This window comes from Drosophila nasuta, chromosome 2R (genome assembly GCF_023558535.2).
Source record: "Drosophila nasuta strain 15112-1781.00 chromosome 2R, ASM2355853v1, whole genome shotgun sequence".
In the NCBI taxonomy this organism is placed as follows: Eukaryota; Metazoa; Arthropoda; class Insecta; order Diptera; family Drosophilidae; genus Drosophila; species Drosophila nasuta.
Genome location: NC_083456.1, coordinates 21052661 through 21063817, shown reverse-complemented (window position 1 = coordinate 21063817; position 11157 = coordinate 21052661). Strand labels below are relative to the sequence as shown.

General features: G+C 38.5%; 5 protein-coding genes across 6 annotated transcripts in view; all 5 read left to right on the top strand.

Annotated features, from left to right (window-relative positions):
* The first annotated feature begins 823 nt into the window (after window positions 1-823).
* Window positions 824-1633, top strand: LOC132785146 (seminase-like). The gene has a single exon (XM_060791138.1). The coding sequence runs from the start codon at window positions 824-826 to the stop codon at window positions 1631-1633; it is 810 nt and encodes a 269-aa protein (XP_060647121.1).
* A 144-nt stretch (window positions 1634-1777) lies between these two features.
* Window positions 1778-2746, top strand: LOC132785268 (seminase-like). Its single transcript, XM_060791277.1, has one exon. The coding sequence runs from the start codon at window positions 1818-1820 to the stop codon at window positions 2673-2675; it is 858 nt and encodes a 285-aa protein (XP_060647260.1). The 5' UTR covers window positions 1778-1817; the 3' UTR covers window positions 2676-2746.
* Window positions 2747-3030: 284 nt separating this feature from the next.
* On the top strand, window positions 3031-7274 carry LOC132785267 (ubiquitin carboxyl-terminal hydrolase 8). 2 transcript variants are annotated; one of them, XM_060791275.1, is made up of 8 exons: window positions 3031-3442; window positions 3554-4054; window positions 4174-4336; window positions 4396-4878; window positions 4939-5352; window positions 5702-5932; window positions 5999-6453; window positions 6527-7273. In XM_060791275.1, the coding sequence occupies exons 1-8, from the start codon at window positions 3348-3350 to the stop codon at window positions 6855-6857; spliced, it is 2673 nt and encodes an 890-aa protein (XP_060647258.1). In that variant the 5' UTR covers window positions 3031-3347; the 3' UTR covers window positions 6858-7273. The 2 variants fall into 2 exon arrangements, with proteins under 2 accessions (XP_060647258.1, XP_060647259.1); XM_060791276.1 differs by lacking the exons at window positions 3031-3442; window positions 3554-4054; window positions 4174-4336; window positions 4396-4878; window positions 4939-5352 and adding an exon at window positions 5517-5626 and having other exon boundaries at window positions 6527-7274.
* Window positions 7275-7429: 155 nt separating this feature from the next.
* On the top strand, window positions 7430-9477 carry LOC132786401 (solute carrier family 35 member B1 homolog). The gene is made up of 3 exons (XM_060792920.1): window positions 7430-7803; window positions 7875-8336; window positions 8805-9477. Exons 1-3 carry the CDS (start codon window positions 7599-7601, stop codon window positions 9152-9154), a joined length of 1017 nt encoding a protein of 338 aa, XP_060648903.1. The 5' UTR covers window positions 7430-7598; the 3' UTR covers window positions 9155-9477.
* A 374-nt stretch (window positions 9478-9851) lies between these two features.
* The window catches only part of LOC132784269 (5'-AMP-activated protein kinase subunit gamma-1), a 71481-nt gene continuing 70175 nt past the window's right edge, over window positions 9852-11157 (top strand). The window contains exon 1 of the mRNA XM_060789773.1: window positions 9852-10141. The gene's annotated coding sequence lies outside the window, so the exon portion shown is untranslated. The remainder of the gene's footprint in view (window positions 10142-11157) is intronic.

Genomic DNA, 11157 nt, shown 5'->3' with positions numbered 1-11157 from the left:
ATTCCCAAAATAACTGCGCACACATCTTCTTGTTGTTATTTTTAGGGTTGGTTGGTTGGTTGGTTGTTTGGCTGGTAAGTAAAAGTACCGCTATACGCTATACACACAACAAGTGCGCAAGTGGGGCGTCGCAACCCAACCCTCTGTGATGTCATCTCCGACGTACTTATTAACTGTTTTAGCGAGTCTCGAGAATACGCCAAAAATATCCAACCGAATTGATCTTTAAACACCCGCTCCAAAATTATATACGCTACTGGTATGTCGACGTCAAACGACTTAACACATGCATAAAAATAAGTTTAAGTTTAAAAAAAAAACACTGGCGAAATAATCAGTCAAGTTGCACAAAACGTGTTTTCCCCGTGAGATTAAATTATAATTTCAAGGGTCGAAAGTATACGAACGTGATAGGATATGTGGCTATATGTTTTCCTACAACCAGTTACAGAGTAAGATAATGTATAAAGTGTTAAAAACTTTCCATTTTATACGAATTGAAAAATAAATATTAACACAAATTAATAATAGAGGATTAAATTATAATTTGCGGGTCAAACTTGCTTATTGTTTGTGAAAAATGTATGCTAACGTGAACCAGTTCCCAAGTAATATAAAACGAAATGTAGAATTAAAAAGTTTTACAGAATTTGCTATTTTATACTCTAACAAAGTGAATAAATTGAAAATTGTCCAATTGGGTATAGCGTATATAATATGCACTTAAATTGCAAATAGAGGTATAGCAAATTTAAAGAAAGCGTGCACCTGCAAATATGATATGGTAAGTCAGTTTCTCTCAACTGATTTAGCTGAATACATCATGAGATTGTACATTTGGCTGTGTCTGCTGTTATTCAACTGGACATCGGTGGTGCTTAGCAAAGTCTACAAGTTCCAAATCAATACAAAAACGGTACCAAATAAACGCCAATGGACGCGATCGACCCATGATGATCTCGGCGGTTGGTTGGTCCGTATTGTCAATGGCAATGGACACTTTGCCTGTTGTGGGGCATATATTTCACCGCTTTTGGTAGTCACATCAGCCAATTGCATTGAGCCGTATCGGAATAATCTAGCTGATGCATCAGCTGAAGGGATTGCCATGCTGGATGGTGAAGATAATTTCTCATTTATTGAAACGGTTTACATTCCCGACCAATTCAAAGTGACGAAGAATTTAATGGACATCGCTGTGATCAGACTGAGACGTCCCATCAAAGGCAAAATGACCGAGTTTATAAAGCTATGCGAACAGGAGATTAACGATTCCATGATGATGACATCATTTGGTTGGGGCTACAGCAGTTTCTCGATACAAGATCCCTCATTGGATCCCAGAAATTCCACTGTGCCCGTTCAGAACATTGACATGTGTAAACAGAAATTTGCGAAATATCGTCGAGTGACAATCTCCAAGAGTGTGTTTTGTGTAACACATCCCACCGATCGTAGACAGTGTCTCTATGATCCTGGCTGTCCATTAGTTTGGAATAATCAACTCTGTGGCATTGTGTCTATCGACTCAACTTGTGTGGATCCCAGTAAGCCGGGCGTTTATACCAATATCAATCATGTTAGGCAATTTATCGATAAGATTGATGAAGAAGTGAGAGCTTCGGCGGGCTGATCCTATATATTGATTTTTGTAAAAACCTTCTTTGAAACCAAATCACAGCTTCGAAAGGTCAATCTTACACAACACTACTTCGAATCGGCTAATACCCAAATAAAACCGAATCTAATACAAATAAGTTCTACATGGTTAACGAAACAGTAAATTTCGCAACAGTTATAGATAAACACTTGTTGAAATGAGAGCGCGATTATTATTGTTGTCAGTGTTATTTCTATGTACACTATCATCGATATGGTGTAAAGTATATCGCAAATCAATCACAAGAAAAGTAAAAGTGGCAAATCGACTATGGGGTGGCATGAAAACGAATACGGGCCCGAATATGGGCGGATGGCTGATTCGGATCACAAATGCCGATGGTGCATTTGCTTGCTGTGGTGCCTACTACTCGCATCATTTGGTTATCTCATCGGCCAATTGTATGGAACCATTCCGTTGGAATCCGTCTGGCGTCACTGCCGAGGGTACCGCCTTCAAAGAAGATGAGACCGAAAATTTTGCCGAAGTCGAGTACGTTTATATTCCTGATGATTTTGTGGCTGGCCAAACTAAATCGGATATAGCACTGATTCTATTGCGAATGCCGATCAAAGGCAGATTGACCGAGTTTATCAAACTGTGCGATACTCCGCCAGATACGGGCATCTTTTATAATACATTCGGCTGGGGATATAGCAGCATCGTTGTGCAGAAACCATCAACGAACCCGAGGACTGTAGTTGTTCCGTTTCAGAATAAGGAGGAATGTGCAACGAAGTACAAAGCTGGATTTCTATCGGATACGATTCTGTGCGTAGTTCAACCGAAGGATCGTCGAGATTGCCTCTACGACGACGGCTCGCCGCTGGTTTACAAACAAGAACTCTGTGGCATTGCTTCGATTGGCTTCACGTGCCAGAATACTTCGACGCCTGCCATTTATACGGACATCATGAAGATAAAAAATTACATTAATGAAATTGAAAACACTATTAGAAAAGATTCTAAGGGCCGGAAAATGGTTAGAACTCTATGGGGAGAAAATAATTATTAAGCTTGTAAAACAAGTTTTAGAGCAATAGTTTTTAAAACTGTTATATTTTCAAATTTAAACCAATACATCTTCCAGCAAAACTTATTGTTTTTTATTCTTTATAAGATGAATTTTTTTGTAATTTATCAATTGTTGAATTCAGTTGTAACTTGTTTTATAAAGTTGCATTAGTAGTGGTTGTGAATTCAAATAACTATTAATTTCGCGCTACTGGGAGGAGCAGCATTAACAACGTACTGCATATTTGAACTCTTCTTCTTTTCAATCAACTTATCGAGCAACCACCACAAAATTACTCATATGTTATCGATAACATCAGTTTACTTTGCCAGCCCTGGGTACAGCTGATTTGCCTATCGATAATAACTGCAAGTGGCTAACTGCTGTTCGTAAACTAATTTTTATTCAAAACTTTTTGTGTCAAATTAAAAAAACGGCAGTATTTATTAAAATAGTAAGCTTGGTTTGATAGTCAATCGTTGAGTTCTAATAGTAGCGTGCCAAGTGTATCAGTTCAACAAATGCTCAGTTATCACCGCTGTTATGCTAAATTCCATAGACACACGCACACACACATACATACGCTAAATAAAAATTAGCTCGGCAACTTTCTTGGAAAAAGAATTGCAGCTCATAAATTACAGCGTCGATCGGCGTCGAACATTGAGAACAATGGCCCATTTAAAAAAGCTTTACCTAGGCACATCGCTAGACGATCTGGACAAGTACACTGCAATACCAGAACATCGCAACCTGGGTATGAAAACGTAAGTGGAAACTTCAACACACGCCCAAAGCTGTCTCAGAAGACGCTTGGCAAACGATGCTGTGCATGTGCACATTATGCTGATGTCAACAATTTTTTCAATTACTTTTAGATTACTGAATACGGCAAATAAACTGCTCGAGGTTGCCAATGAGCGTATGCGAGATGGCGATGAGGAATTGGTTTACATCACATACGTGAAGTACTTTAATATGCTGTCCATTATACGCAAGAGACCTGATTATTCCAAGAACAAGTCGGAGGTACATAAGATACTTGGCGACAATACCGACAATCGTAACGCTATGGATAAACTGGAAATAATTTATAAGTCCTTATCCATTCGCTATAAGGAGCTGGAGACATCCAAGAGCAGAATCTCAAGTTCAAATCTAAGCACATCAGCCCAATCAATAAGCAATGATGTAATCAATTCCTTGTCAGCTCCAGAAGCATATACGAAGTTGGGTATTATTAGCTGCGAGGAGCTGTACAAGCGGATGCAACAGAAGTCTGTGCTGGTCATGGACTGTCGCAGTAGCGCCGACTACGATGCTTCCCATTTGAACTACTATTGTTCATTCAATGTTCCCGAGGAGCTGATAACACCAGGGTAAGTAATGAGGTCAAATTATTCATATTATTCTTAAATATATATTCTTATATCCATGATATAAGTTTCCTATGAACATTTGTAATTAGTTGTAAATTAAAAATCATTTCATCTTGCAGCATGTCCGCGGGCAGATTACAGGCACGTCTCAGTAGCAAAGACAAGGCCTCTTGGGCATCCCGTTCGGTGAAGGAATCTGTGGTGCTTATGGACTGGAGCACGACGGAGGTGCAGGATGGTAGCTCCACACCTATTGCCGTGTTGTTGGACATATTGCAAAATGTAACTAAAACGCATTTTATTAAATTTTGTATTCTAATTTTCAACATTTTGTTTTGCAGTGGGATCCAGATGTAAACTATCGTGCCCCCCTACAAATTCTGGAAGGTGGCTATGAAAATTTTCTTATCCGATATCCAACGTACTGCACCAATCCCTCGGTATCGGCGCCCAAAATTAATAACAATGACAATGACGCAATCGATGACATTGAGTATCCATCAATAAATGATATCACCATGAAGGAGGACATAGTAATTTTCGATTCCAAAGAAAACCAACGACCCAGCATCAATCGCGCCAATAAGCCCACAACCTTGCGCACCCAACAAAACCATTTGAAACAACCACAAAGCACTCAAGTTATTGAGGAAATCCGTGATCAGCACGCAACGCTATTACAGCGGGCGGAAGAAAACGATAGGCTCCTCGAAGATGCATCGAAGAAATGGCGACGTCTGCACTCAGCGGGTGCTTCCCAGAGCAGCGAAGGACAGGAAAGCCTCTATAATCTGCTTCAGCTCGAAAGCGAATCCAAGGATAATGTGAGTTGGAAGTATTTAATTATTTCTACTATAATTTAATTGCCATATATTTTAATGCAGCGACTTGAAAACTATCGTATACGCGATAGGATCATGAAATTGAAAGAAGACGAAGTGCTGCAAGATGACAATGAGACTACCAGACAAATTGAGATCAAAATTGCAGAACGTCAAAGGCTTGATGAGAAGCATGAACGCGATCGCCTCGAACGGGAACGTCTTTTGGCTATTGCACGCGAGACAAAGCCACACTACAAGCCAGCAGTTGAGCCAACAATTGCACCCAATGACAAATCACCACCACTCAGTCCAATCGATGAAATGCAGCATAGAATTCTCAATGATCAGTCGATAATTAACTCGCGTCCCGTCTACGATCGGGCAACGAAGCCGCGGAACGAAAGTCGAGCTGCCGTCACCGAGACTGAAGCGTCGCGAATCCGAGATTTTTCGCCAGTTATTGGTCACAATGTGGTGAGTGGTCGCTAGGCCTATAAATAGCCTTCTGCAAATCAATAGCTTTGGGGTCGTCTTGTCACGTCACGTTTTGTGGGCGTAAGTTGCATATTTGTTTTTGCCATAACACCGTTCAGTCGCCCATTGTCCGAACACAAAGCATGTTCGAGCCAATTTCACATACAATTTCGAAGTGCACCAAATGCGACAACTGACAACTTGCGTTCCGGGCGCCAAACTTCAGCTGCCAGCAACTTATAATATTTACACATCCATTATTCCACTTCGACGTGTAATTTGACAATAAGCCTAAACTATTAATATAGTATAAGAGATAAGTATGCATTGACCATATTTTTGCTTGCAGGGATTCGGTCTAACTGGTCTTAAGAATTTAGGCAACACTTGCTATATGAATAGTATACTACAGTGCCTAAGTAACACGTCACATTTACAAGATTTTTGTGTATCAAACGAATACAAGAAGCACATAAGTCGTCAAAATAAAACGAATGGACAGGTCATCGAAGAGGTTGCTGCACTTATCAAGGAACTGTGGAATGGCCAATACAAGTGTGTCGCCAGTCGTGATTTACGCGTAAGTCATGGCAAATACATTATTTATAATACACGATTTTCAATATTTGCTTATAATTGTTTACAGTACATTGTGGGACAGTACCAGAAGACATTTAGAGGCGTTGATCAACAGGACTCTCATGAGTTTCTAACCATTCTGATGGATTGGCTGCATTCCGATTTGCAGACAATTAAAGTGCGGCGTAGAGCCAATAGTGAGCTAGCTTGGGAGAAATCCTGGCTGGAATTTACAAAATCCCAGGAGAGTATGATCTTGCATTTATTTTATGGACAAATCAAAAGCACAGTCAAGTGTGTTACCTGCAGCAAAGAGTCGGCTACATATGAGTGCTTCTCGAATCTCAGCATGGAGTTGCCACCCAATGCAAATCTTTGTCAGTTAAATCAGTGTATGGACTTGTACTTCAGTGGTGAAAAAATTTACGGCTGGAACTGTCCCAAGTGCAACACGAAACGTGATGCCATTAAGAAATTGGACATTTCTAAGTTGCCTCCAATTTTGGTAGTGCATCTGAAACGGTACGGATTAAGATTTAGAATTTTTTTAAATATTTGAATATTCATGTTTTTATATGTTTGTTTCCTATTATAGGTTTTATGCGGATCCTAGTAATAGCGGGGGATATGTTAAGAAACAAAATTATGTACAGTTTCCTTTGGATAACCTGGAAATGAAACCATATCTAGCACGTGTCGAATCTATGTCCTCAACACCGAAGACATTCAGATTGTATGCCGTATCAAATCACTACGGCACCATGGAGGGTGGCCATTATACGGCATTCTGCAAGAGCGCTAAATATGACCGCTGGTTTAAATTCGATGATCAAGTTGTTTCGCCTTTGGAATCATCGAATGTTGTCTCCAGTGCAGCTTATATATTATTTTATACTTGGCTGCCGCCACTAAAAGGAACTTGTTAGCAACTTTATATAGAAACTAGGTTTTCTTTATTGAAACTAACTTTTTTCTCCACCTTATTGAATTGTTATTTTTATTTTCGTTTTTCTACCATTCATCCGAACTCTTACGCATTTACATTTACTTAGCTCTTAAATTCTAGTCGCTCCACTAATCTATTGCTTGTTTGTTGTTGTTCAGTTTACGACCTGTACGTAGTAACTAATCTAAGCAAACATTACCATACCAATTAATACTATTATGTGGGGTGTGTATGTATATAATAACTGATTGAGAAGAAATACCTCAAGTTATTGGATATTTGAGCGTGTTCGGTTTATAAAAAACATAAGTGCATTACACGTATAACAAAAGACCAGCTTAATATACTTTATTATATTTTACAAGCATACTTTAAACCAAATAAACGAAATAAAATTTCTAAAAGAATTGCGCCTTTTTTAATATATCTTTTAAATCAAAGTCGAAAAACTGCGCTAGGCACAGTGTAACCAGTCAATAGTAGTAACAGAATATTCTGAATATTTCGTAAGAAAAAAAAGTATATTTTGAAAAGCATGTTGCGGTCACACTGGATCAGTTTCAACGCTCCCAAGCTCCACGTAGCTGATATTTTTTGTAAACTCGCGGATTTTACACGTCCAATGTACCATGTTGGATGTTTAGTCTATTATTATTAGTTGTTTAAGTGAAAAGTGCACTTAGAGGAACGCGTACAAGTACCAACACGAAGCCACGCAGCTATGAATATACCAGAACAAAGTCGTTTTGCGATCTATGCCTTGGGCATCTTTTTCTCCTACTTTCTCTATGGAATTGTGCAGGAAAAGCTAACGCGCGGACGTTATGGGGATCAGGTGCAACCCGATGGCAATGTGGGCGAACGTTTCACCTATTCGCTGGCGCTTGTCTGGGTTCAATGCATCTGCAATTACCTTTTCGCTAAAGGTAAGTTGTATGCCGGCAACACGCATGCATAGAAACCTCTCTTACACACACTTGTTTGCTTCACAACAAAGGGATGCTAACAGTGAAGCCACAAAAGGAGGATACCACCCATACGGGCTACTATGCGGCCAGCTCACTCACCTACCTCCTGGCCATGGTCTCAACGAACATGGCTCTGCGTTGGGTGCCCTATCCAACAGCTGTGGTGGGCAAATCAGCCAAACCCATTCCCGTGATGATACTGGGCGTGCTCATTGGGCGCAAATCGTATAGTTGGACGCGATATGCTTGTGTCTTAACCATTGTGCTGGGTGTCATACTGTTCATGTTCAAGGAGAGCAAAGTGTCTAATTTGCCCGCTGAGACAACGGGACTGGGTGAATTGCTGTTATTCTTAAGCTTATCCATGGATGGCTTGACCGGTGCTGTGCAGGAGCGGATGCGTGCCTCGAGTGCGCCGTCTGGCCAACAAATGATGTTGTCGATGAACTACTGGAGCACATTGATGCTGGGAGGTGCCATGATTGTGACAGGTTAGTGGAGATTTTTGAAATATGCTATATGTGCAGTAAATTATTGATACTCGCACATGCAAATAATGATGCAATTATCTTGATTTTTACGCTAAACGTTTGCACACTAATAATGACAACCGATAATGGCATCTATCTAATCTTTAACACAACAAATTATTTCACTATCTGCAATATGCAATAAACATAAAATGTTTTTGGCTTTATTTTAATTTTAAACGAACATGCGAACTAACAATTGACAGTCACAATGATCATAAATTTTTCTTTGCTGAGCTGATAAATGGTCTAACTTGAAAGTTATTTTGCGATAATTGTAAAATTTTATTTTAATATATAAATCGCTCAAATATGTTTGTTAGGAATAAGATTAAGTGTAGATGCACTTATTAAGAAAATAATTTATTTATATCAATCTATAAATATATCAATATATATTTACATATATGTATTTCATTTCTTTTCCAGGCGAAGGCATGGCGTTTATACAATTTGCGCTTCGGCATTCGGAAGTTTGGCTGCATCTATCCATGATTGCACTGTGCGGCGCGTTGGGTCAGCTCTTCATCTTCCTAATGGTTGCGAATTTTGGTCCTTTGGCCTGCTCCGTGGTCACCACAACACGCAAGTTCTTCACAGTGCTTTGCTCTGTGTTATTGTTTGGCAACGTGTTAATTGCTCGCCAATGGTTCGGCGCCTTCTTAGTTTTTGCAGCACTCTTCGTTGATATGTTATATGGTAAAAATTCAGCGGCTACGAACAAAAAACCACCCGGCGAGGGAAAACTAAAAGAGGAACAAAAGAAACTGACTTCCTAGAATTTAATACAAGTGTAGCTTTTTGTGTGTTGCGTCACACAATACAAAATGTAAATGCAAGACAAATTCGTATGTAGCTTAATTTAATTTGTGCTGTAAACCGTACAAACGCTAACTTTTATGTATTTAAGAGAAACATTGCATTCGATTTTTATCTTAAAACTATATAAATTAAAGCATTAGAATTAGAGTAGACCACAATAAATTGGTATCACAATTTTGAATTTGGAACGTGTGTTGCCATTCAGCCAAAACAAAACAAAAAACAAAGTGGCAACCTGACATAATTTTAAGTGTTGCAAAATTTGCTGGGCCTGTGATATCGATAACATTTTGATATCTTACTAACATCTCTGTTAGTACTATTGCTACACAATCATTAGTTTTTATTAATAAAATGTTACTCTTTCGCTCATTTAATAATTTTTTTTTGTCCTAATTAATAGTTAGCCTAATTATTCTACACAAATTTATATTAGGTAAAATATTAATTTAAATAAAACACTAATCGAAAAGTGTAACGGCAATTCACCAAAAATCGTGCATGCTTTCTGTTAATTAACATTCGGCAAACTGTTAGAAGTTTTGTTGTTTTCCTGTGTCGGTGGGTGTGTGTGTGGCCTAACGAATTGTTCGCTATGCACACTTAGCGTTTAACGCTCTCGGTTTCGATTTTATTGTTTTTGACGCAGTGTTTAAATTTAAATCGTATGCTATATATTATAAATTTGTGTTCGTTAACAGCAGCAACGTGCGTGGCAGCTGCATAATAAGAATTTGACCAAAGTAGCATACAAAAAAGGGAAAAATAAAACAAGCGAATTGCAAAACAGTGCAAATGAAAAATTGATCAATTTTATGCAATTCCTTCAAAAGTCATGTGTGTCAAATGTGTTAAATAAGTGTATTGTAAAAAGTGTCGGCAACTAAGAGCAGTGCAATTAAAATAATTTGTAAAAAAAAACAAATACTATATTTTCCTATTCGGTAAGTTGTTGTTGCTGCTCCCAGCTGTTTGCTTGTGTGTACTGCAAGGGTCGCCGCCACTGTGCATGCGTACATATATATATTTATATATCTTTGTTTGTGTGTGTGTGTGAAAGATTAATTTTAGCAGCAAACTAAATGGAAAGTGATTGGCACATAAGATAGCCAACAGTGCTCTTATTTAAAAATATTTATTTGTTTGTGGCGATTTTCATTTTGAAGCAGGGTCTGAAAACAGAATCTGCAAACGAAAATGACAGAATGGCACCCTCCCAACACTGTAACACACACACAACAGAGAGGCACACGTGAGTGGCAGTTGAACACTCTTGCTCTTGCTCTCTCTCTCGCATCGCCAAGATGGTGGTTGATACCGTTAACATTTTGCCGGTTGCTATTGGTGTTGTTGTTGTTCTTGCTGTGTGTGTGACGTAAACTAGACGTTTCCCCAAAAACTTTTCGTTTTGTATTATGTAAATTATACGATTCTTTCTTAAATACGTACAAGCTAAATAAGTATTCTTAGTGTATATGACTGTGACTCTGATTTATGCTTAGACGTCCCCCGTCCATTGCCCGCAGATAGCGAAAATCGCATTTGTTGGACGCTCTTATCAAGCAACAATAAAATGAATATGTACGTATAAATCCAAAAGCAAAACAAAGAATCGTACTCGTCACTCACCACTCAAACGTTCAAATACATATGTATTTCTGTATATATGCCTCATACATAGTATGAATGGTTTTTCACGCTGATAATTATGAATATAGTATAACAAAAAAACAGTAATTAGCAACGCCAATCGTTCGATTTTTTGCATGAAACAAAATTTGTCTGTCGAGGCGCTAACGAAACTGAATGTTGACTTAGATAATGTCTAATGCTATTGTAAATTAAACAAATTAAGCCTCTTTTTGATGGCAATAAACTTTGCTAACGCCTTGATAATAGATAAAATGGAGACAAAAACATTTTGAAAAAATCAACAAAATTATTTCAAGTAATTTTTCGA

Bases quoted from the DNA above. Each gene is read 5' to 3' on its own strand.
- LOC132786401 (XM_060792920.1), top strand. From the start codon at position 7,599: ATGAATATACCAGAACAAAGTCGTTTTGCGATCTATGCCTTGGGCATC. The intron at 7,804-7,874 runs GTAAGTTGTATG...TTCACAACAAAG, and splicing joins CAATTACCTTTTCGCTAAAG to GGATGCTAACAGTGAAGCCA. The intron at 8,337-8,804 runs GTTAGTGGAGAT...TTTCTTTTCCAG, and splicing joins AGGTGCCATGATTGTGACAG to GCGAAGGCATGGCGTTTATA.
- LOC132785268 (XM_060791277.1), top strand. From the start codon at position 1,818: ATGAGAGCGCGATTATTATTGTTGTCAGTGTTATTTCTATGTACACTA.
- LOC132785267 (XM_060791275.1), top strand. From the start codon at position 3,348: ATGGCCCATTTAAAAAAGCTTTACCTAGGCACATCGCTAGACGATCTG. The intron at 5,933-5,998 runs GTAAGTCATGGC...AATTGTTTACAG, and splicing joins TCGCCAGTCGTGATTTACGC to TACATTGTGGGACAGTACCA. The intron at 6,454-6,526 runs GTACGGATTAAG...TTCCTATTATAG, and splicing joins TTGGTAGTGCATCTGAAACG to GTTTTATGCGGATCCTAGTA.
- LOC132785146 (XM_060791138.1), top strand. From the start codon at position 824: ATGAGATTGTACATTTGGCTGTGTCTGCTGTTATTCAACTGGACATCG.